The sequence below is a fragment of the Ornithorhynchus anatinus genome, chromosome 4 (assembly GCF_004115215.2).
Source record: "Ornithorhynchus anatinus isolate Pmale09 chromosome 4, mOrnAna1.pri.v4, whole genome shotgun sequence".
Taxonomy (NCBI): domain Eukaryota; kingdom Metazoa; phylum Chordata; class Mammalia; order Monotremata; family Ornithorhynchidae; genus Ornithorhynchus; species Ornithorhynchus anatinus.
In genome coordinates this window covers 79,007,418-79,033,945 of record NC_041731.1, presented here as the reverse complement: position 1 = coordinate 79,033,945, position 26,528 = coordinate 79,007,418, and the positions used below count along the sequence as shown (strand labels likewise).

Below are 26,528 nucleotides of genomic sequence, written 5' to 3'. Positions count from 1 at the left end.
TTTAGTAACTATAGAAATGTATCACATTGCTCAGGAACGTTTTAAGGACACACAATTAACTGTCTGTAGCACTGGAGCAAGAGAGCTGTTCATTAAAATCCCCTGTCAGTCTTTTGTGTTAAAATTATCAGCTTGGTATTTATTGTTATTTTTATTTTTTTAAAGAGGGTACCTAGAATTTGAAATACTCTTTATTTATGTCTTAGGAAACTCGAGGTCTTATCAGCAGTGGATGCACACAGTCAAGGTACATTTTTCATTTTCATTATTAATGCCATTGAATTGAAACGTGCAGTCTTGATGCGACCGCTTTCTTAATTGCTTTAAGTTGTCTCCAATATTTTTTAACAAGAGGATTTCCATCCTTTTTCAGGAAGTTGTTTTCTAGTGGCTTGCAGCATTTATGAACATTACTTAAAAACTTGAAAATTCTTTGTTACATAGAAAATGTTTTGGGAAAGCACGTACTGTTTTTTGGTTTTATCCAAGTGTTTTAATTACTTGGTACCAGGGTGCATTCCATTGCTGTGAGTTAGGTGTGGTAGTAGGATTTGATAAAACTGTTATCACTTGTGGTAAACAGGAGTCCTGTGATTATGACTGTTTTGAACATCGTCTGTTTTAAGTTGAAGAACCTTCATTGCACCATATTGAAGCATTTGATTTGACTTTTTTTTGTTGATTTTATTTTGGAAAATACATCACAACTTGCTTCAGCACTTAATGTTCTAAACGGAAAAGATTGAAAAGCACAGTGGCATTTAAAAAATTTTCGAATAAACATACTTGAGATAATTTCCATTTGAAAAATAGTTAATGTATTATCTTTCTGAACTATTGTAACTTCATGTCAGTCAATAGATAAAATAATGCTAGGTTAACTTTCCTTTTAAAAATGCAGTATGATTTCAGTGTGTCAAAGTGCAGATATATTTTTAATTGCATTGATTGCTAAAACCTTTATTATATAGAAATCTGTCTTTGGTGTCTTACAGAAAGGAGGTGCATTAATCAACACGGCAATGACCAAGGCAACACCAGCTGTCCGAACAGCATACAAATTTGTAAGCTCCTATTTTCTAAGTTTTTTCAATTTTGTTGGAGGAAATCATGTGACATTCTGTATTTACCAAGAAGCAACAAGGAAAAGATTATTTTCACTGATTAACTGAAAAATTACCACTATACAAACAATCCTGAATGTAGAGTGAGGAGAGGAGAGGCTTCGGATCACAGCTTTGGGGACACTGTGAACCCATACGAGGAGGATGAGAGGGAAAGGACAACCCAGTGGATGAATCTGAAAATCAGCAGGGCCTAGTAGATAAAACGTGGGCTTGGGATCTGGAGGATCTGAGTTCTGATCCTGGGTCCTCCATTTGTCTGCTGGATGACTTGGGCAAATCGCTTAACTTTTCTGTGCCTCCATTTCCTCAACTGTAAAATGGGGATTCCCTACCTGTTCCCCCTCCTACCTGACTGTGAGCCCCATCTGGGATTTGGATTGTTGTTTAGCTTCATCCACTTGATCAACCCCTGCATTTAGAATAGTCCTGACACAGAGTAAGGGCTTAAGAAATATCATTAGAGAAAAAGCAAAGGAGCAGTCAGAGAGATAGAAGGAGAACTAGATAAAGACAGTGTCAGCCAAAAACTGATAGTGTCCGAGAACAGGATTGAGGTAGACAGTTGGCAATAAGGACCTTGATGACCCAAGAAAGTTCAGTCTCGGGGGAGGGTAGAGATCGAAAGTGTGCAGAGCACCGTCCTAAGCGCTTGGAATGTACTGCAAGTAGAAGTTGTTGTTTTTCTTGTTGTAGCAGTAATCAATGAATGGTATTTATTGAACACGTACCGTGTGCAGAGCATTCATTCAATAGTATTTATTGAGCGCTTACTATGTGCAGAGCACTGTACTAATTGCTTGGAATGTACAAATCGGTAACAGATAGAGACAGTCCCTGCCCTTTGACGGGCTTACAGTCTAATCGGGGGAGACAGACAGACAAAAACAAGAGCTACTAAACACTTGGGAGAGTACAGTATAACCGAGTTGGTAGACACGTTCCCTACCCAAGCTGAGCTTACAGTCTAAGGAAACTTACAGCTTACCCCATACTGTGCAGTGCACTGTGCTAGGTGTTTTGGGAAGGACAGAATAAATGACACATTTCGTGCCCACAAGGAGCTAACACTCTAAACGGATAAAGAGAGGATTTCTTTGGAATAGGGGAGAGCTGAGTGTGTTTGAAGACAGAGGAGGAATAGCCATTATGGAACGAGAAGTTTGAAATGGCAGGAAGAAAGGCGAAGAGAGTAAGAGCAAATGATTTTAGGAGGTGAGAGGGACAGGGTCAAAGGAACAGACAGGTAGAGGGGTGCACTAATATTATTGATATAAGTGCCTTTAATGTCTTATTCCTTGAAGTGTATTCCTCAACTTCTAACCCTGAACTTACTACTATTAATTCTGTAGAGAAGTCAGGAGATGTCCTCTTGAGAAATAGCCAGGAAGCAGGAGAAGAATGAGGAAGCAGGAAAAGAATGAGGAAGCAGTCTGCATCTCTTCTTTCATTTTCTCTATACCTTTCCTTTCCCACCTCACTTTGTCTTTTTCTCTCTCCCTTTGCAATCCTTTACTCCCCCATTTTCATAGATCCTGAGCCATGCTCTTGACTCCATTTTTGTGCTCCCTTTTTCAGAGTATGGACCGTGGCTCATACTTTGACTGTGTGCTCCCAAATATAGTGCCCAAATGATAGTAACAATGAATAATAATGGTGGTATTAAACGCTTATTATGTATCAAGCACTAAGTGCTGGGTTAGATACAAGCTAATCAGGTTGGACACAGTCCCTGTCCCACATGGGGTTCACAGTCTTAATCCCCATTTTACAGATGAGGTAACTGAGGCACAGAGAAATGAAACGACTTGTCCAAGGTCGCACAACAGACAAGTGGCGGAGCTGGGATTAGAGCCCAGGTCCTTCTGACTCCCAGGACCGTGCTGTAGCCACTAGGCCATGGTGCTTTCTCATCTAGTAAAGTGCTCTGATGATGTTTCAGAGAAAATGGGTACCTTGCTCTAGAGCCAAACGAAATGAAACCTTTGAGCAGTTGGTGTACAGAGGCCTAGAGATGGGTGAGGAGTCAAAGGATCAAGAGGTCCCTCCCCCGGGTGGAACTGGGCAAGAAACCCCTAGTTTGAAGATGGAGGTTGGGCAGCCCAGAATGGCACGGGTCAGTCCTTCTTGGGGCCACCCACCAGGATGAGGACCCCCCCCTCCCCATGTCCCCTTGATAATTTCATCAGCTCCCTGGTGGTCCCCGGGGTCAGGTCGGGGGACGGAGAAGGGGAGGTCAGGTCTATGGCCATGAGAGAGTCAATGCTCACCCATCCCACCTGTTACCCATTGCTGACAGTCTCTCGGGGGGCTGCCACTGCCAACCAGCCTGCCTCACCTCCCCAGGGCTTCTACAGCCAAGGGCCGGCTAGAGCCCGGTGACTGCTAATAAGCTGGGTTTTTGTTTTTTTCGGTCCTCCTGGCTTACGTGTGCCCCCTTTTTCAGTTCTCCATGAAGCAGCTACTTGGGAATTCTGCTGTCATCCGTTCTCCTCCCGTGTCCCTCCCAGGGGGACTTTGCAGTAAAGTTGCAGATGAGACTTTAATTTGCACTTTGGCTTTTCCAGTCCCTGAAAAAATTTTCTCGGAATAACAAACTGGTGGAAAAGCAATGCCAGGCAAAAAATCTCCCTCACACAGAATAGTCCCTAATTTCTCTCTCAAGGCCAATGTTACCTTGCCAATTGCCAGAGTAGACTGCTTTTGCAGTCATCTTGAAATTCTTGACATTTTCCCCAAACCTGCTGTTAAACTATGTTCTTTTCTCCCTTCAGATTTAAAGGTGCCATTTCGGATAGGTAGTTGGCATCGAGAGCCTGGCTGACTTCTGTTTTGCTCATTATAATATGGAAGATGAGGCAGGCTAAATGTTAATATTTTCATGACATTTGCATGCAAATAGAGAGGGAAGCGGGTTTGCTACACCACTAGTCTATTAGCATAATAGGGCTGCCGGCTTAGTACATTACACCTGAAATTAGTTGTTTGAGATCATACTCCATCCTACTACCAAATAATTTGACTGGGTACAATTTTCATTAAATTTGAACTCATGTAGCGTGTTCTCTCAATGTAAGTAGTGTCGTGCTGAGATAATTAGATTTTTTTTAAAAAAACTTTCTAGGCGAAAAACCAAGCTAAACAGGGAATAAAGGAAGTGAAGAGTAAGCTAAAACATAAGGTAAGCATCACCATTATTCCTTTCTCTTACCTTGCTTTTCATGTTAGTTTGAAGCTTAAACTTTACAAATCACATGAGATTTGTGTTTTTAATGACTTTTGAAATATGCTTAGCCCTTTGTTCAACAATACATTTTTCATAACGAGCCCTCTGGCTACTAACTGTCATCCTATGCATCCTTTGAATAATCTCTTTATTGTTTGCATATTTTATCATAGCACAACAGAGGTCTTCAAAGATACTCTAACAGAATGTATGTTTTCATAAAGTTGATTGCTTTGATATAACAATTGAAGCTTTTGCTCCCTGACCGAAATTTGAAATGAGGGGATCTTTAAAATGGAATTTATTCAGAGATACCATTGTCTATTTTGGTCCTGTCATAGTCTTACAGTGATGTTTCAAATTTGTTAATATTTAAAAATTTCCAAAGGGACAGACAATAAATATCTGTTTGAAATATGATTAAAACACATTAAAATAGCTCCTGAGTTTTTACAGATCTTAAAATTTATTCTCTTTTGATATTTCTCATTTGCCAGGGGAAAAAAAAGACAAGTTATCATTAGTGGGGTCTAACATCTCCTGTTTCAGCAAAAGATCCAACGATTTGAGGAAAGAGCTCCAATTTAAACAGCTTGCCTTCAACATTCAATTATTAGGCATTTACGGGGCTTCTCTTAAGATCCGTTAACTTCACGTCAAAGTGAATTTGACTTTGCTACTGGAAAAATATTTTTGCATTTGGGGCCGAATTTTCACTTTCACATTTAAGGAGGAGGGTTAGGCTGGAGTCCAGGTGGAGGCCATTGACACGTTGGTGGCCCTCGTCCGGCATGTGGGTCCCGAGCTACTCAACCCCAACTGCGATGATTGCATGGAGTGAAATTCCACAACCCCAGGGCTCCAGACCTCATCACCGTGTGTGTGTGTGCGTGTGTGCACATGTGCGTTGGGAGATGAGGGAAGAGGAGTTGGGACCTAGATGAGTGATTGAGACACAGAGCACCCCATGTGGAACCCCCTATATAACCAGCTACCTTCTGGCCTCGGGTCTAGACCAATCAATCAATTGTATTTATTGAGCACTTACTGTGTACGGAGCACTGTCCTAAGCTCTTGGGAATCGGTAGACATGTTTTCTTCCCACAGTGAGCTTACAGTCTAGACCACCTTGCGTTTCACCTGGGCTCGTTTCCAATCCAGTTTGATATTCTCTGGGGGTTGGATCCAAACTGGGTTCAGGAGCCTTCTTCACTGAACTGGGCATAATAATAATAATAATAATAATAATAATAATGATGGTATTTGTTAAATGCTTACTATGGGCAAAGCACTGTTCTGAGCGCTGGGGAGATACAAGGTGATCATATTGTCCCACATGGGGCTCACAGTCTTCATCCCCATTTTCCAGATGAGGTAACTGAGGCACAGAGAAGTGAAGTGACTTGCCCAAAGTCACACAGCTGACAAGTGGCGGAGTCGGCATTAGAACCCATGACCTCTGACTCCCAAGCCCGGGCTCTTTCCACTGAGCCATGCTGCTTCTCTAAGCATCATTCAGAAACATAGGCAGAAACTAGTGCTTTTGCAGGGTGGAGAAGTTCTCAGATCCTAAGCACTCAGGACTATCACTGGAGAGAAACCCTGGTCAAGAAGTTCCCAAATAGCGTAAGAGAAAGGCTTTTGTGTTTTTGCGGTACAGGAAAATGAGGAAGATTATGGGACGTGCTCTGGGTCGGTCCAGTATACTCCCGTCTACACATTACATGGTGAAAGGAGCGAAAACCCAGAGAAGCGCAGGCTGGCACAGGTATGGCCCGTTTGATTCGGTTCCTTTAAAAATCCTATTATTCTGTGGCTAATTTGATTTGGGGTGAAAGAAAATGTAAATGAAGTATTGTTTGAAGTTGGAGTTGGATTTTGTTGAATCCACAGAAAGGAAAAATTGGCCTGTGATTTCTGATCCACGTAGGTATTTGGGCAAAAGTGAAGTGCAAAACTCTGGCCTCGAAAATCGACCACCTTGATATTCAAAATGATAGACCGTGAACTCGTTATGGACAGGGATTGTCACTCTTTATTGCTGTATCATACTTTCCCAAGAGCTTAGTACAGTGCTCTGCACACAGTAAGCGCTCAATAAATACGATTGAATGCATGAATTTCATGATAAAAAAGAGAAAATGAGAACTAGCGCTATTACTTTTGATCTAACAACCAGTGTTTTGTGCCCTAATATAAAAGAAATGAGAAGACTTTTTTAAAGGATGTGGTGTTTAAATGTTAGAGAGCAAAGAAAGAGCGGCTTGGGTCTGATTGTACAGGCCCTGCCAGCGACTCAACGCAAGCAAACCGATCCATTAAGACCTTTGCGTAGATTTCTGCCGAAGTGAACTTCAAAATGTTTCTAGGACACACACCTCCTTTAGCCCCCAGTTTTCCACTTGCACCCAAAAGTAGCTTCCGGAACCTCGTCAGCACTCCCACTCCCTCCCCAAATCCCCCCGCCCTCCTCCCGCCCAAAGAGGTGGTTCTAAGCCCTCTGCCAATTTGTTGTGTGCCAAACCACCAGACCTTCTATGTGGTTCACAGCCACGTGAGCCAGTATCCATAGGTCCTTCTTGAGTTTTCGATTAAGACTATATATAATTGTCCATCATATTCAAAGAAGAATCCGCTGGTGGTGAAGTTCACCTATAAGTGAGGACCTGGGAGTCAGAAGGATCTGGGTTCTAATTCCAGCTTTTACCCCATGCCTGCTAAGTGACCTTGGGTAACTCACTTAACTTCTCTGGATCTCCGTTATCTCATCTCGTAAAATGGGAATTAAGAATGTGAGCCCCATGTGGGACAGGGACTTTGTCCAACCTGATTAGCTTGTATCTACCCCAGTGCTTAGAACAGTGTACACACTTAACAAGTACCATTACTATTATTATTAGTGCATCTGAAAAGGCCAATGAAAAGATCTATAGCCCCGGCCCCAGGGAGCACACAAAGAGGTGGTCCATTATACAGTTGTCATAATTTTTGTGGTGTCTGGCGCTGTTTTCTGTTCTGTCTCCTTGTCCCTCTTTCCATGCAAAACTTTTGCTCAAAACTACAACTTTTTTGATAGGCAGGGTGCCATGCGTGTCTATCCTCAGCAATTGATTCCCAGGTTTCAGTTGAAATGTACTGCTGTTTGAGGCTTCGTTTCCTTTTTTACTGTGCACATTAGATTAGAACTGCAGAGTCTAGAGCTTACCCTGGAGTTATGCTTGTGCCTGGGCCTGGCTGGGGTGAACTCTGGTTTGAGAAAGACGGTGCTGTGTGATTCCTTGCCTGTCCTCTCGCCCGCATCCTGCCTCTGGCCTGGAACGTCCTCCCTCTTCATACCCGACAAACAATTGCTCTCCCACCACTTCAAAGCCTTATTGAAGACACATCTCCTCCAGAGGCCTTCCCTGACTAAGCCCTCCTTTCTTCTTCTTCCACTCCCTTCTGCCTCACCTTGACTAGCTGCCTTTATTCATCTTCCCTCCCTCAGCCCCAAGGGACTTATCTACATAGCAGCGTGACTCAGTGGAAAGGGCACGGGCTTTGCAGTCAGAGGTCATGAGTTCGAATCCCAGCTCTGCCACTTAGCGGTGTGACTGTGGGCAAGTCACTTAACTTCTCTGTGCCTCAGTTACCTCATCTGTAAAATGGGGATTAAGACTGTGAGCCCCACGTGGGACATCCTGATTCCCCTGTGTCTATCCCAGCGCTTAAAACAGTGCTCGGCACATAGTAAGCGCTTAACAAATACTAACATTATTATATCCACCGCCCGCTGCCCACCACCCACTGCCCACCAAGCGCTTAACAAATACCAATACCACCCACTGCCTGCCCAGCGCTTAACAAATACCAACATTATTATTATTATTATATCTGTAATTTTATTTATTTTTATTAATGTCTATAAACTGTAAGCTTGTTGTGGGCAGGTATGTGTCTGTTATAAATTATGGTATTTGTTAAGCGCTTACTATGTGCAAAGCACTGTTCTAAGCGCTGGGGGATACAAGGTGATCAGGTTGTCCCACGTGGGGCTCACAGTTTTAATCTCCATTTGACAGATGAGGTAACCGAGGCACAGAGAAGTTAAGTGACTGGCCCAAGGTCACACAGCTGACCAGCGGCAGAGCCGGGATTAGAACCCATGACCTCTGACTCCCAAGCCCGTGCTCTTTCCACTGAGCCACGCTGTCTGTTATATTGGTATGTTCTGCTCTCCCAGGTGCTTAGTACAGTACTCTGTACACAGTAAGCACTCAAGTCCGTAACTTTGGCATTATCCTTGACTCCTGTCTCTCATTCAACCCACCTTTTCAAGCCATCACTAAATCCTGTCAGTTCATCACTAAAATCCACCCCTTTCTCTGCATCCAGTCAGCTACCACATTAAGGCAAGCACTTACCCTAACCTATCTTGATTATTGTATCAGTCTCCTTGCTGACCTCCCTGCCTCCTGTCTCTCCTCACTCCAGTCCATACTCCGCTCTGCTGCCTGGATCATTTTCCTTCAAAAGCGTTCAGACCATGCTTAACCACTCCCCAAGAACCTCCTGTGGTTGCCCATCCACCTCTGCAAAACTCCTCACCATTGGCTTTAAAGCACTCAATCACCTTGCCCCCTTCTACCTCACCTTGCTATTCTACTACAACCCAGCCAGCACATTTCATTCATCTAATGCTAATCTCACTGTACCTCGATCTCGTCTATCTCACCGCCAATCTCTCACCCATGTCCTACCTCTGGCCTGGAATGCCTCCCCCTTCTCATATCACACAGATAAGTACTCTGCCCCACATCAAAACCGTCTTGAAGGCACATCTCCCTCAAGAAGCCTTCCCTAAACCCTTCTCTCCTCTTCTCCCAGTCTCTTCTGCGTCGCCCTGGCTTGCTCCCTTCATTTATCCTTCGTCCCATCCCCACAGCATATTTGTGCGTGTGTGTGTATATTCATTCTTTCAATAGTATTTATTGAGCGCTTACTAATAATGTGGTATTTGTTAAGCGCTTACTATGTGCAGAGCACTGTTCTAAGCGCTGGTGTAGGTACAGGGTCATCAGGTTGTCCCACGTGAGGCTCCCAGTTAATCCCCATTTTACAGATGAGGTAACTGAGGAACAGAGAAGTGAAATGACTTGCCCACAGTCTCCTAGCTGACAAGTGGCAGAGCCGGGAGTCGAACTCATGACTTCTGACTCCGAAGCCCAGGCTCTTTCCACAGAGCCACGCTGCTTCTGCAGAGCACTATATATACACTTGGAATGTACAAATCGGCAACAGATAGAGACAGTCCCTGCCCATTAATGGGTTTACAGTCTAATCTGTGTGTGTGTGTGAGATGCTTGGGAGTCAGAGGATGTGGGTTGTAGTCCCAGCTCCACCACTTGTCTGCTGTGTGATCTTGGGCAAGTCACTTCACTTCTCTGTGCCTCAATTTCCTCATCTGTAAAATGGGGATTAAGTCTGTGAGCCCCATGTGGGACAACCTGATTACCTTGTTTCTACCCTAGTGCTTAGAACAGTGCTTGGCACATATTAAGTGCTTACTAAACACCAAAATTATTATATATATATAGATATAGATATATATGATTTATTCATTTATTTATATTGTCTGTCTCCCTCTCTAGACTATGAGCTCATTCTGGGCAGAGAATATATCTGTTGTATTGTACTCTCCCAAGAGCAAAGTACAGGACTTTGCACTCAGTAAGCACAAAAAATACGATGGAACGAATGAATGAGAATGATTGATTGACTGATGATTAATTGATGTACTTAAGCTGGAGTGGATTAGAACCCCTTGGGGAGCCTCGCCAGCTTGATTTCCTGGCATTTTGTCCTCGGATGACCTGACGCTCCTGGAGGCTTAGGATCCCCTCCTATCATTCAATCAGTGGTACTTATTGAGCGCTTAATGTGTGCAGGTTACTGTACTAAGCACTTGGAAGACCGCAGTACGGCAGAGTAGGTAGACACGTTCTCTTCCACAACGAGCTTACAATCTAGAGGGATCCAGGCAGGATGGGCAACCTCTGGCAAGGCAAGTTTGGTGTTTCCTAAAACCTTTTTTTCGGCAGAGCCTCCTGACTCATCCCCAGAGCCGGGATAGGCATGTGCCTGATATCGGGCATGCCTGGTGTTACCGCCCAAGGTACCACGCTTACTTTCCTCTTGGCAGGTACAAAACCAATTTCCATTTCCTGTTTGGCACTCTCGAGGTCCCTGCACGTAATTTCACTGGTCAGGGGAATTGCAAGCAGCGTGGCCTAGTGGAAAGAGCAGGAGCCTAGGAGTCAGAGAACATGGATTCTAACGCCTCCTCTGCCACCTGCCTCTATAATAATAATAATGTTGGTATTTGTTAAACGCTTACTATGTGCCGAGCACTGTTCTAAGCGCTGGGGTAGACACAGGGGAGTCAGGTTGTCCCACGTGGGGCTCACAGTCTTAGTCCCCATTTTACAGATGAGGTAACTGAGGCACAGAGAAGTGAAGTGACTTGCCCACGGTCACACAGCTGTCAAGTGGCAGAGCTGGGATTCGAACTCATGACCCCTGACTCCAAAGCCCGTGCTCTTTCCACTGAGCCACGCTGCTTCTCTATCCAACCTTAAGGAAGTCACTTCCCCGTGCTTCTGTTTTCTGATCAGGGAAATGGTGATTCAGTATCTGGTAGAAATCCCCCCGCCCCTACAGTGTGAGCCCATGTGGGACAGGACCTGCGTCTGATCTGATTGTGTCGTATATATTGCAGCGTTTAGGACAGTGTTTGGCACATAGTAATAATAATAATATTGGTATTTGTTAAGCGCTTACTATGTGCAGAGCACTGTTCTAAGCGCTGGGGTAGATACAGGATAATCAGCTTGTCTCACATGAGGGTCACAGTCTTAATCCCCATTTTACAGATGAGGGAACTGAGGCCCAGAGAAGTGAAGTGACTTGCCCACAGTCACACAGCTGTCAAGTGACAGATCCGGGATTCGAACCCATGACCTCTGACTCCCAAGCCCGGGCTCTTGCCACTGAGCCACGCTACTTCAAATGCCATCATAATCATCACCATTACAATAATAATTATTATTGTCATTATTATGATGATTATTATTTATTGTGGCTTAATGGATAGAGCATGGGCATGGGCATGGGGGTTCTAATCCCCGCTCCACCACATGTCTGCTGGGTGACCTTGGACAAGTAATTCAACTTCTCTCAGCCTCAGTTACCTCATCTGTAAAATGGGAATTAAGACTGTGAGCCCCTTGTGGTACGGGGACTGTGTCCAACTTGACTAACTTGTATCTTCCTCAGTGCTTAAGCGCTTAACAAATACCATAATTATTATTATTATAGAGCTGTGGTTTTCTGGGCCCAGAAATGGCTCCGGGAGGGAGGGTCATGCTTCTCTCCCAGAACATAGCGGGCACTGCTTCGCTTTCTCCCGGACACCCCACGGTCAGGCATAGCCATCACTTTCAGTTGCTAATCGCCACTGAAGGGACTGACTGAATTATTTAAATTCACCTCTTGGTCATGGAATAAGCATCACTTCTAAATGAACAGTGTAAGGAGGGGAGGAAAGAGGAGGGGAAGAAAGAGGAGGGTCGGGGGAGATTCAGAGTAGAGGTCCCAAGGCCGGGTGCGTAGCTAATATTTTATGGAGTCTGTCATTGGATACTTGATTTGGAGACAGCTAGTCCTCCCTGAAAGAGAATGACATCTTGCACACAGTCACCCACATCCGTTCCAAGACCACACGTGTGCATGTACACAAGCGGTTTCTTCTGTAACACGGCAAACCGAGCCCAAACAGTCGGAAGAATATTCCCTAATTGTGTCCTATCCAAAATGTATATTGGAAACACAGGGTCCAGTGTAATTCAGTTTTCTCACCAGAAACTGAATACTTGAAATTGCCCTTTCCCCAGGCCTACCCAATTTCCTCAAGTCCGTCAATCGTTCCTTCTGAGGCAGCGGGATAAATCTCACCCAACAATTCAAGCAGCATACTAGGCCTGTGGGGAGGGACTGTTGATGTTTCCATTGGTTATTCTGACCAAGTGAGATAGAAGATTGAAATGATCTCAGTTAGAAATTAGAAGCCAGATTTTGAACCCAAACAGATTTTTAGGGCTTCAGGAGAAGCAGCATGGCCTAGTGAAGAGAACAGAGACATAGTAGATAGAGAACAGTCCTGGGAGTCAGGAGGTCATGGGTTTGAATCCCTGTTCCACCACTTGTCTGCTGTGTGATCTTGGGCGAGTCATTTCTCTTCTCTGGGCCTCAGTTACCTCATCTGTAAAATGGGGATTGAGACTGTGAGCCCCAAGTAGGAAAGGGACTGGTTCCAACATGATTTGCTTGTATCCACATCAGCACCTAGTACAGTGTCTGACACATAGTAAGAGCTGAAGAAATACCATAATTATCATTATTATTACTTCTCTGGGCCTCAGTTACCTCATCTGCAAATTGGGGATTGAGACTGTGAGCCCCACCTCGGACAGGGACTGTGTCCAACTCGATTTGTTCGTATTCACCCCAGCACTTAGTACAGTGCCTGGCACTAGTAAGCGCTTAACAAATACCATTTTTATTATTATCATTATCATTATTGGGAGACTAAGGACCCGGTTTCTATTCCTAGCACCACCACTTGTCTTCTGTGTGACTTTGAGCAAATCACTTCCTTTGTAGTTTCCTCATCTATATAATGGGGAGTTGATACATGTTCTTCCTATTTAGACTGCGAGCCCCATTTGGGTCAGGAATTGTCTTCCCCGCCGCCCCGCCATGATCTTGTATCCACCGCAGTGCTTGGCATATAGTAAATGCTTTACAAATACCACCATCATTATCGGTATCATCCTGAATTCAGCATCGAAGCACAGAGTACAAAGATTTATCTTCACAGGACTCTCAGAGCCGGGCCAGGTTTCATTACCAGCTTATCTATAGAACAGACCGTGACTCTACTTTTCACCCCAACCGATAGTACTATTGTGGGCCAGCCTGCTAATTAGTATGGTTATTTCCCGGTTTGTTGACGAGGCTTAAGTAAATGTCAAAGGTACAGCCATGAAGATCTCCCAATTAGGCTCTGCGTTTCTAAAACCCAACCCTATCCCTTTTGTGCGAAGATGACAGTTCCAACTGCAGCTTGAGCTTAACGGGACCCCAGGGAAAAACAGCGCGGCTGGTTTCCCCTAAATCGGAGCCCAGTTGGGTCCTGTGAGAATACGGCCCTTGCTCACAGTGCGGAGCTGTTTGGACAAGGGGGAGCTTGCTGATCGACCTCATCTCGTCTCCAGACCTCTCATTTAAAACACCTCCCCCACCCTCCGCACTTCACGGTAGCGTCTCCGGTTAGGAGAACCACCCCCTTCTGATGGAGTCAGAGGAAAAATCGTGAGACTAGTTCCCGGAAAATTAAGATTTTTTTTTTTTTAATTTTAGAATTTGAATCAGATAACGATTTAAATGAAAACAGAAGGATAGGGCTCTGCTACCTACAAATGCTTAGGTTAGCTAATCTGGACGCTCCGTGTGTGTGCGTGCGTCCGTGTATGTGCGTGTGCACACGCGTGCTTGACTGTACTGCAAGTCAACATTAACAGATGGATTGCCCTAAGCAAGGGAAAGCCACAACAACACAATCCAGTGACAGTAGAGGATTGAAGCTTTTGATTGTTAAACCTTATTAAAACCTTGGCATGTTCAGTGCGGTTAACCGTTTCGTGCCTTGCACAAGAGCATTTCACTCATATTATCAGTTTCTGGACGAATTGATTATGCCACACCAGTACAAGTAACTGCAGATGGTGATTCATTTTCTCTTTTGTGACATTCTTAGAACATTTTGAAATCTATACAAATTTGAGTTTTGTGCCTACACTTTCCTCCAATCTAGTTTTCTAAATTAATAAGAGTAGTGGGCAGCACTTGAATTTACTGTTAGACAACTTGAAAATGGCATTAAATGATTACATTTCACTCCTTTCCCGTATATCACAGTGTTTAGATTTCTAGTTCTGGGTATGAACAAATGGAACTGTTGGTGTTTTAAAACTAAACTAAACAAACAAACCAAAGACACGACAACAAAAGAAACGTGCAAAAGAAGATGTGCTCAATCCCTTAGTGTGATCTGTGCCATTTTTGTCATGTGTAACCATAGCCCAAGGTGATAATGTCGGGGAGTGCAAACAGTGCTTTGTGAACTTTAGTAAGTCATTATGTGAACACAACGGTATTCTAGTGCATTTGTGGAATACTGTGTAAACCACTTTAAGCTCATTTTGTAATTTTTGCAATGAACCTTTACAATTAAGGATATAGAGTATAGGAAAGGGATGGGGGCAGGGGAGGGGAGTGTGTGCAATAACTTATAACCAAAAGGCAATTTAAAATAAATAGCCTTGCCACGGAGGGTGGGTTTATCCAGAATTGCTGTGTCAGTACTCTTTTTAAAGAAATTATTTACCTTAACGTGGATATGTCAAAGTGTACCCCATGTAAGTGTTCCAATTAATTTTTGCATTTTTTCTGGAATCTATAAATACATGGAGCCACATATGTACCTATGCTCCAAAGGATTGCAGCTTTGCTGGTCTACATATTTCTGCTTTAAAAACATAGCTATTAAGATAACTCTATGTCTAGGTGTTGAATACAGTATTCTGATTCCCAATGCTGTGCACACTACTGATGCATTTTTCTCCAAAGGAGTTAATGATTAATAATAATTGTGGTATTCCTCAAGCACTTACTATGTGAAAAACACAGTGCTTAGGGCTGGGGTAGATATAAGATAATCAAGTGACACATGGGAGTCAGTCTAAGTAGGAGGGAGAATAGGAATTGAATCCCATTTTGAAGGAACTGAGGCAAAGAGAACTGAAGTGACTTGCCCAAGGTCCCAAAGCAGGCAGACAGACCTACCTAGGTCAGGAAGAAGAGGTTGTTGGGTCACAAAGAGGAAAAAAGAGACTGAAATCCGGGATGAAAAGAGAAATTCGACTGAGGGGCATTGAATATAGTTATTACAAAGAATGAAACCATTGTTCCACCAAAAATATCAATTGAAGTGCTATTCGCAAATACAAAAGTAAAGCTTTTGGAGAAATACTGGTGAAATACAGCTAATAAAAGAAGAAAATATTTACTTCATCTACGTGCCGAGGGTGAGAAGGAAATCAGTGATCGGAAAAATCTAATTTTGTGACGTTAAAAAATAGATGACATATAACAACTAATGTCATATTCACTAGATAGAATAAGCGTAGGGCTAAATCTGTAGTTTTTATCGTGTTCCGTCAGAGGTTGAGGGTCTCCTTGTATATTTTTTGTTATGTTTTGAAGCCAACTCCAAATGTTTATAAAATGCATCTCCGGGGCCAACTTTGACAATAAGGGAGACCTAACGTTACTAATGTTTTATTTTAGTTTAAGAGAAAGTTGTTTTGTGTGTGTTAGTCAAATGACATCTCTTTATTGTCAAAAACACTGAAATTTCCTTTTAATTAAAATGGCAAAGCCAGACCCAAATTCACATTGGCGATAGCAACAGTGCCCCCCTGTGGTCATTGCCGATTTACATGACGGACTCTAACCTTGTTTATACCCAGAGCAAAATTTGTTCCAGCTGAAAATGTTTTTGAAATAAATGGAATTTTTTCCAGAATAATAATGGCTACTTTACATGAATAATGTAGAATTTGGGCACACATGTTGTTGAAAACCAATGCTCAAGAACAACACTGTCAAAATCCAAACCCTACCCAGAATTCGGAAAATACGATTATGATGTTTGAATAATTATATTCAGCACAGAACCTCTTAACATGTGACCCCATAAAAACTGATAATATGGACATTCTTATTGCTGTTTTCCTTTGGAATGGTTTACTCAATACAGATCATTGAAGGTTTGATGTCTGTCTCCCCCGTCCTAGATTGTGAGCCCGTTATTGGGTAGGGATTGGCCCTATTTGTTGCTGAATTGTACTTTCCAAGCACTAAGTACAGTGCTCTGCACACGTTAAGCACTCAATAAATATGACTGAATGAATTAAATTTTATAACTTCATATTTTACTGTTCAAATTTATCATCGGGGCTTCACTTTGGCATTCTTACAATATCTTTGAATTGGAGCAAAAGAAAGCTAGATTTCCTAGCTTCAAAAATCTGAGGAGAAGATGTTTCTTGGCTTGTTCAGTCAAACAGGTTTTTCTGTGTGAATCTCTGGTATTTGAGTCTTTTAAGTCACTTCGTTTAACAATATTTGTGGTAAGGACTTGGAAAGGAAAATCATGAAAGGAACAAGAAACAATCACCAAAAATTGGAATCCTACTTTTGAAATAATCAACCAATCACATTTATTGAGTGCTTACTGTGTGAGGAGCACTGTACTGAGTGCTTGGGAGAGTACAGTATATTAAAGTTCGTAGACATGGTCCCTGCCCAGAACGAGCTTACAGTCTAGATGGGGAGACAGAAAATTAATGTAAATACTTTACAGATACATGGCATATGATGCATGTGTATATATATGTACATATGCATCACATATCGTAAACATATGTATATGATCACGTGCCTTTAGAATCATTTCCCCCTCTGATAACTGATGTTCCTTTTATTGAATTCTATTTTTGATGTTATTGAAGGAAATATAAGTAAATTCACATAATTGTATTTATTGGCATAATTTCATACAGGTATCATTTCCAAGTGATTGAACAGGTGAGGAAAATAGTCCATTCATTTACTAAAAGTAGAGTAGATGCTTTGGATGTCATGAGGACTTTTCAATATTGAAATGCTGTCAGGAAAAGTCAAATTGCAAGTATCGCACCATGTATCAGAGGACGATTTGACTTTCCCTTTGATGGCCTCAGTGCAGAAGCCTTGTTCAGCTTAAAGTATTGAATACCGATCAATATCATTCTATCTTTGCAGCAAGGAAGACTCTGCTGGCATTTTAAATATTAACTATCACTAGTGTTGCAAACCCTCTGTTTTTTCTACCTATATTGGGGTGGGGGGAGAGATTATCATCATCATTAATTAGGTAATGATAATCTAATTCATTCTAAAATACATTTCCTGAATTGGGTATGTAAGGAGATGTGTTTGGTAGTGAGATTTTTCTATGGTTTCATAAAAATAAGACTAATGGTGGTAGGAATCAGTTAAAGGAAAGGAAGGTAATGAGGATGCCTAAATCACATGTTAATAGATTCATTGTGGGCGGGAATGTATCTACCAACTGTGTTGTATTGTCCTCTCCCAAGCATTTAGTATAGAGAAGCGGTGTGGCTCAATGGAAAGAGCCCGGGCTTGGGAGTCAGAGGTCACGGGTTCTAATCCCGGCTCCGCCACTTTTCAGCAGTGTGACTTTGGGCAAGTCACTTAACTTCTCTGTGCCTCAGTTACCTCATCCCTAAAATGAGGTTTAAGCCTGTGAGCCCCATGGGGGACACGAACTCTGTCCAGCCTGTTTACCTCATGTCTACCCCAGTGCATAGTACAGTGCCCAGCATATAGTGAGTCCTTAGCAGATACCATTTTTTTCAAAAAGTGCTCAATCAATACCACTGAATAGTGATCAGGAAAGTCACTACTCTTCTGGAGCAAAGACTCTTTGGAAACCGGAATTCCCCAGAGGGAGGCTTGAAAACAAAGGCCAACACAGTAGAGTAGTGAGGTCCTGCCAGTTTTCTGCTCCTTGTGAGTAAGGATCATGTCTCCTTCCTCTCTCACATCCTTGGTAGAGTGGTCTGCACACAATAAGTGCCGGATACATAGAAATGATTGATTGACTGATCTATTTGTATCAGCCACACAATGATCTTTTCACCCGCACTCTTGACAGCTGTCTAGGAGCTCACTGCCAGGAGAACGAACTTTGAAAACAATCCGATGTAAGCAATGACAGTCTTTAGTAAAATACCCGTGTCTTGTATCACTGGGATCATTTCAAGTATGTTTTCCAAGTGTCAATATTGTGCATATTGTGATGCTCATGGATAAAGTAAATGCACCCAATTCTCCTTTGTCATCAGAGATACAGTCTTGAAAAACCTCACATTAGAAAAACTGGCACTGTGGTAGACTGTAGACTGTAAGCTCCACTTGTAAACCGAAAGCTTCTTTTGGGCTGGAATCACATCTTCCAAGTCTTGTATTGTTCTCTCCCAAGGGTTTAGTACTGTGCTCTGCATACAGTATGAGCTCAATAAATCCCACTGATTGTTTGATACTCTACTGTTCTGATGCTCTGCACACATCATCACCCATCCCACATCGTTCCAGCATGGGCCTGGGAGACAGAAGGTAATGGGTTCTAATCCCGGCTCTACCACCTTTCTGCTGTGTAACCTTGGACAAGTCACTTAACTTCCCTGTGCTTCAGTTACCTCACCTGTAAAATGGGGATTGAGACTATGAGCCTCACAAGGGACAGGGACTGTCCAACCTGATTTACTTGTAACCACCCCAGTTCTTAATTCAGTCCCTGGCACATAATAAGCGCTCAACAAATAACATAATTTTTAATTATTATTATCCTCTCTTCAGACATCACAGCAGGCTGAATTCCAACAGGCTCATGTAGTCAGGCAAACATTCTCTAGCAGCTTTCTAGCCAAATGTATGATTAAAAGACATACTAGGGCTGAAGTTGAATATACTTTCTATAGCTACATATATTCAATATATCTGTTCCAAGGGCTTAAAGGTTCTCAGTGGTGTTTGAGAAGTGGATTCAGAAGTATATTTTGATGCCTACTTGTAGTTCATTTTGCACCTGTATAGCAGCCCCATATTTTGATGACAAGCTTTTTAACATCCATAACTTCCCAGCTGCCGAATGTGGTCTCAGGCAGCTGCTTGCTATCAATCACTCAATCATTGGTATTTACCGAGTGCTTTATTATGTGCAGAACATTGTAATAAGCGCTTGGGAGAGTACAGTACAGCAGAATCAGCAGACACGTTCCCTGCCCATAACAAGCTTTCAAGGAGACACAAAGATGTCCAGCTTTCTCCACTCTGGCAGCAACACTTTATTTCTATGGTATTTGTTAAGCACTTACTATGTGTCCAGTGCTTTTCTAAACACTGGGGTAGATACAAGCTAATCAGGTTGGACACAATCCCTGTCCCCCATGGGGCTCACAGTCCTAATTTCACAGATGAGATAACTGAAGCACAGATAAGTGAGGTGTCTTGTCCAAGGTTACACAATGGAACTGGGATTAGAACCCAAATCCTTTATTCATTCATTCATTCAATCATATTTTTTGAGCACTTATTGTATGCAGAGCACTGTCCTGAGTGCTTGGGAAAGCAGAATGCAGCAATAAACAGGGACATTCCCTGCTCACAACAAGCTTACAGTCTAGAGAGGGGGAGAAAAACATCATTACAAGTAAATAAAATTACAGATATGTACATTAAGTGCTGTGGGGCTGGGAGGAGGAAAGAGCAAAGGGAGCAAGTCAGGGTGATGCAGAAGGGAGTGGGAGATGAGGAAAAGTGGGGATAAGTCTGGGAAGGCCACTTTGAGGAGCTGTACCTTCAATAAGGTATTGAACTGGGGGAGAGTAATTGTCGGATTTGAGGAGGGAGGGCATTCCAGGACAAAGGTAAGATGTGGGCTGGGGTCGGTGGCGATACAGGCAAGGTGGAGGTACAGTAAGAAGGTTAACAGTAGAGGAGCAAAGTGTGTGGATTGGGTTGTAGATAGAGAGAAGCGAGGTGAGGTAGGTGATTGATTTAAAGCCAATAGTGAGGAGTTTTTGTTTGATATGGAGGTGGATGGGCAACCACTGGAGTTTTTTGAGGACGGGGTGACATGTCCTGAATGTTTTTGTAGAGAAATGATTCAGGCAGCAGAGTGGAGTATGTACTGGAGTGGGGAGAGACAGGAGGCTGGGAGGTCAGCAAGGAGGCTGATGCAGTAATCCAGGCAGGATAGGATGAGTGATTGGATTAACATGGTAAAAGTTTGGATGGAGAGGAAAGGACAGATTTTAGTGATGTTGGGAAGGTGGAACCGATAGGATTTGGAGACGGATTGAATGTGTGGGTTGAATGACAGAGAGGAGTCAAAGTAATGCCAAGGTTACAGGGTTGCAAGACAGGAAGGATGGTGTTGCCTTCTACAGTGATGGAAAAGTAAGAGGGAGGGCAGGGTTTGGGTGGGAAGATATGGAGCTCTGTTTTGGGCATGTTAAATTTGAGGTGACAGGAGAACATTCAGTCGTATTTATTGAGTGCTTACTGTGTGCAGAGCACTGTACTAAGAACATCCAAGTAGAGATGTCTTGAAGGCAGGAGGAGATGTGAGACTGGAGAGAGGGAGAGAGATCAGGGCTGCTGGAGATGTAGAATTGGGTATCATCCGCATAGAGGTGGTAGTTGAAGCCATGGGAGTGAATGAGTTCTCCAAGGGAGTAGGTGTAAATAGAGAATAGAAGGGGACCCAGAACTGAACCTTGAAGGACACCCACAGTTAGGGGGTGGGAGGCAGAGGAGGAGCCCGTCAGGGAGACTGAGAATGAATGTCCGGAGAGAAAAGAGGAGAACCAGGAGAGGATAGATTCAGTGAAGCCAAGATTGGATAACGTTTCCAGGAGAAGGGGGTGGTCCACAGTGTCAAAGGCAGCTGAGAGTTTGAGGAGGATTAGGATGGAGTAGAGGTCATTGGATTGGGCAAGAAGGAGATAATTGGTGACCTTTAAGAAGGTGGTTTCTGTGGAGTGATGGGATTGGAAGCCAGATTGGAGGGTGTCCAGGAAAAAATTGAAGGAGAGGAATTTGAGACAGTGGATGCAGATAACTCACTCAAGGAGTTTGGAGGGGAATGGTAGGAGATAGGGTGATAACTGGAGGGAGCTGTGTGGTCAAAGGAGTATTTTTTTTTTTAGAATAGGGGAAACATGGGCATGTTTGAAAGCAGTGGGGAAGAAGCCATTGGAGAGTGAATGGTTGAAGATAGCTTTTAGGGAGGGAAGAAGGGAGTGAGAGTTTTGATAAGGCATGAAGGAATGGGGTCCGATATGTATGTGGAGGGGGTGCCTTTTGAGAGGAGGCAGGAAATCTCCTCTGGAGATACTGCTGGGAAGGATGGGAGAGTTGAAGAAGGGGCCAGAAGGGGGAGGGGCTGAAGAGGACCAGGCGTGATTTTAAGGAGCTCACACCTGATGATGTCAATTTTCTTAATCAAGTGGGTGGCCAGCTCATTGGGGGCAAGAGATGGATGGGGGGGCGTGGAAGATGGTGGGGGGCAGAAGGGGCGGGGCAGGAGGCCTGAGGAGGGAATTAAATATTTGGAACAACTGGTGAGGGCAATAGGCATGAGTGTCAATAAGGATATCCATCTGACTCCCAGGCCCGTCCTCTATCTATTAGGCAACGCTGCTTCTGACTCAGGCAACCTGAAGTTGAGGAGATTAACTGCTACCATTCTTTGATGTCATGAAGGTTTAGCACTCCACCTCTCCCCAGAATATCTGCTACCCAATTCTCTGTGCCTCAGTTACCACAATCTGTAAAATGGGGATTGAGACTGTGAGCCCCATGTGGGACAAGGACTGGGTCCAACCTGATTAACTTGTATCTGCCCCAAAGCTTTGAACAGTGCCAGTCACATAGTAAGCACTTAACAAATGCCATTTAAAGAAAAAGTCTCGAGCTCTTACCAAGAAGAAGTGGAAGTTCTCCCTATTTTCTGGAATCCAAGGAGTTTTATATGAGAAAATGCAGCAGAAACAGAAGTGAAAAGCTTATATAATGTGAATGGGAAGTCAGTGGACAGTGGCAGTTGGGTTTTAAATGGTTTTAGCTTTTTGAGCATATACTCAAGTGAGAGATTCTCAATGCTGTGGCTTAGTTCCTGCACCTGCCCAGAAAACTAAACTTCTCTTGAATTTTGCCTGGCGTTGGCCTCCTTTGTCTTCTTTTCTTGGGTTTACAAGGTGCTATGTGGTCTTAAACCTCCCCCACACTCTGAATTTCTCTTAGCCCTGTTTACACAAGGCTGCCAATTCAGATACACAGGCTGCATTTATGCCCCAGAGATTAGTTCGGTGTAAATGGACTTCTCAACCTGGGAACTGTAACCATCCTAAACTTCCTACCTGGAGATTTCAGTCAAAATCCAAAATAGGTTGTTGAGTTAAACCACAAAGCATAAATTGTGTTTCTAATAATTGAAGGTGTGTGTTCGCTGCCCTTAAAAAGAGGGCCATAAATACTCTTCGATCGAGAGGGTGTGACAGGCGGAGGAGAGGAAGTACACATTTATATTTTTGCTTATTACGGCTGTTGAGCCTGTCATCCCTCACCTTCCTAGACGATCTTATTTGTACTCATGTCGGTTTTAATGTGCAGTGTGGTTTCAGACGATGACATCTCTGTGAATTTCTTGAAGGAACATAGACAAGGATAAGTGTTATTGGTGGCATTTTACAACTCCAACTAACAACCTCATATCTTCTGCGATCTAAGCTTATTCATATCAATTTCCCACAGGCAGCTTTAAAGCCAAACTGAGTAACCGAAGCGCTTAGGAGCCAATAAATAGTTGCTGTTGTTTTAGGCAGGATTCCATCTGAACCTGCAGTGCTCCCCTCCTGCCAAACCCCATCCTCCCCCAGTCCTGTCCATTTGGAATTTGGTAATCTGTAGAAAGCTAGATTGCAAACACAAAGAATTCAAAAAATCGCCGCTGATCCCCCTTTTACATTTGGACTTTGCATGTAATGGAAAAACCTACCATCATCTTGAAACAAGATGAAGTCCTGCAATGGCAGCTACCTGTCAACAGCCTAGCCCTCGTAAAAAGGCCCTTAATGATGCAGTTGCCTTTACTTTACTTTGTGTTTACTTTCTTTTGTTTCATTAAAAGGGAAACTACATAGTTTGCACCACCTGAAAGGAGTGGAATTTTAATTAGCCGTTGGGTTTGGTCTTCGTCAGAAGCAGCTGCCGGTTAAAGGCCGGGGAATCTGCGGTGGATGAAAATAGGTTTCTTTCAGAATTTGAGGTTCTCGATTCAGTTGTGGAACACCCACACTGGAGGTGTCCGGTTTCTGTTAGAGAAGGAGTATGGCCTAGTGGATCGAGCTCAGGGCTGGGAATAAGAAGGACGTGGGTTCTAGTCATGGCTTTGCCACATATCTGCTCTGTGTCCTTGGGCAAATCACTTCACCTCTCTGTGCCTCAGTTAACTCCACTGTAAAATTTGAGCCCCATGTGGGACAGGGACTGTGTCCAACCCGATTTGCTTGTATCCCTCCCAGCGCTGAGAACAATGCCTCATAATAATAATGTTGGTATTTGTTAAGTGCTTACTATGTGCCGAACACTGTTCTAAGCACTGAGGTAGATACAGGCTAATCAGGTTGTCCCACATGAGGCTCACAGTCTTAATCCCCATTTTATAGATGAGGTAACTGAGGCAGCGCGAAGTTAAGTGACTTGCCCAAAGTCACACAGCTGACAGGTGGCAGAGCTGGGATTAGAACCCATAACCCTTGACTCCTAAGCCCGTGCTCTTTCCACTGAGCCACGCTGCTTCTCTGAGCCACATAAGCCCTTACCAAATGCTACAGTTATTATCAATTATTATTATTCTTTGCTGAGCCTCCATCTCCTACCTTACTCCCCAGTCTGCACTTCCTTTCCCCTTCCCTTTAGCCAAGCTAGAATTGTTATTTTTCTGGGGTGGTGCCTTGATCATCAAACTGAGGACTGAAGATTTGATACAACAAATAACAAACACCGGCAGCCCGAGGCCTCAACTTTTACAGCACTGGTTAGGCCAGGCCCGTGACTCTAAAGGAACCTTTGAAAACCCAACATCTTGCCTCCCAAGCCACAGTGTTCTTGTCGTAATTATCATGGTACTTGTCAGGAAGGAAACATTGCCTAGTGGAAAGAGCCCAGACTGGGAAGCTCGTCGTGGGCAGGGAATGTGTCTGTTTATTTTTATTTTGTACTCTACCAAGCACTCAGTAGAGTGCTCTGCTCACAGTATGGATACAAGTAAAATATGACTGAATGAAAGGTTCTAGGCCTGGCTCCACCACTCGCTTGCTGTGTGACCTTAGGCAACTCACGGAACCTCTATGGATCCCCATTTTCCCACCTATAAAATAGGGAAACGATACTTGTTATCCTTTGCTAGACTAGACTGTATGCTCGTTGCGGGCAGGGGATGTGTCTGTTTAATAATAATAATAATTATGGTATTTGTTAAGTGCTTAACTATGTGCCGGGTACTGTACTAAGTGCTGGGGTAGATACAAGCAGATGGGGTTGGACTCAGTGCCTGTCCCATGTGGGGCTTCACAGTCTCAATCCCCATTTTACAGATGATGTAACTGAGGCCCAGAGAAGTTAAGTGACTTGCCCAAAGTCACACAGCTGACAAGTGGCAGAGTTGGGATTAGAACCCTTGTTTATTGTTGTATTGTAGTTGCCCAGGGGCTTTGTACAGTGCTCTGCACACAGTAAGCGCTTAACGAATGATTGAATTAATGAATGAATATTGTGTCTACCCCGGAACATAGCTCAATATTTGACACATAGAAAACTCTGGAAAAATGCCATCATTCTCTTTTTTTAATGGTATTTGTTAAGTACTTACTATGTGCCAGGCACAGTTCTAAGCACTGGAATAGATTCAAAGTAGTTAGGTTGGACACAGTTCGTCTCCCATTGAAAATTCAGTGACATCTTAGAGCATTTTCTTGCTTCTGAAAATAAGGGGCTGTGTCAATGTTTCCAGGTGTATGAGGAGAAAGAGATGACATATTTCTGGCCAGCTGTCTCCACTTGTTACTTAATTGGAATTGTTAAATACAGTGGTATTCTCCTATATTTCCTATGTTGAAGGAAAGTCTCCATAGTTGTCTCTCTGAACATCTCGATATCAATAGGCTTATCATATCGCATCTCAACTCCCTCCCACTAACCATCTGACTGGCAGCCAGCACTCATTCTTCGAAGTCAAACTAAAATTCTGTTTCTTCCAGGAAGCTCTCCTTGACTTAGCCCTTATCACCATCCCCCAAACCCTTTTTTCCTACCATTTGCCTCACCCATGCACTGACACCCTCTCTAAATACTTAAGTACTCCCCCAATCCCACCCTCACAGTTTTTATGTATATATCTTTATAATGAGTTCCTTCTCTTGTAATTTTTTTTAATCTGTCTTCCCAGCTAGACTGTAAGCTCCCAGAGGGGAGTGATTGTGTCGACTGACTGTACTGTACCCTCTTAAATACTTAGTATAGTGCTCTGCTCAAAGTGAGCGCCAAATAAGTGCCATTGATTGATTGGTAAGATACGGGAACTTTATTATTATTTTTCATGGCTCTGACTGTAACATTGAAACAATGGACATGTTTTTACTTACTTTAGTAGGATGATTTTCCTTTGTCATTCTCAACAGTAGTATGACTTGCCCATCTTACACATGTTGGCCAGCGTATGAGGCATGTTAGAAGTCACTACCGATGGTGAAATTCACCTCTGAATGCAAGGCTGGTTGGAAAGGCCCATGCAGAATGCACAGTCTTAGCCACATTGTGCACAGAAAATGGTTGCCCCTTGTTATGATATCATGTTCAATCTGGACAGTGGCTGGTGCTATTTTCAGTTCTGCCTCTTTGTCTCTCTTTCCATATAAAGCTTTTGGTCCGGAGGAACTGCTGTCTTCTTAATGGCAATGCAAACTGCGGCTCACTTCTGAGCAACTGACTTTGCATTAAGGATGTACCATTGTCCGAGACTTTGTTTAAACTCTATCCTTGAAACTCTTCCCCTGCCCACCTTGCTTTTGTGTTCCTATTTTCACCTCTCCATACAGCAGTCGTTTGCTCATTTTCTTCACATGTCAAACCCCACAAGTCATACACACACTCACAAAGCAATATTTTGGAGAGCGTAGCTTCGATGCCAGGGGACTTACTATATTCCAAGCCTTCATTGTTCACAAACTAGTCCTGAGAGGGCTATTTTGATGTATTTCTTGAGACCTTGGTGGTTGTCTTTATTGTATAAAGTGAGAGAAAGCTCACCTCCTCCAAGAGACATTCCCAGATTAAGCCCCCCTTTTCCTGTGCTCCCCTTCCCCTCCTTCTCACCTCTGCTTCCC

General features: G+C 43.3%; 1 protein-coding gene across 3 annotated transcripts in view; it reads left to right on the top strand.

The window, feature by feature from the left end:
• The window catches only part of DENND1B (DENN domain containing 1B), a 302,717-nt gene that overhangs the window by 265,672 nt on the left and 10,517 nt on the right, over window positions 1-26,528 (top strand). For 2 of the 3 annotated variants that reach the window (XM_029062649.2, XM_029062648.2), the window contains 4 exons: window positions 207-247; window positions 996-1,064; window positions 4,249-4,305; window positions 6,011-6,118. In XM_029062649.2, the coding sequence (XP_028918482.1) occupies window positions 207-247; window positions 996-1,064; window positions 4,249-4,305; window positions 6,011-6,118 (275 nt within the window). The remainder of the gene's footprint in view (window positions 1-206; window positions 248-995; window positions 1,065-4,248; window positions 4,306-6,010; window positions 6,119-26,528) is intronic. The other variant, XM_029062651.2, reaches the window with a different exon arrangement.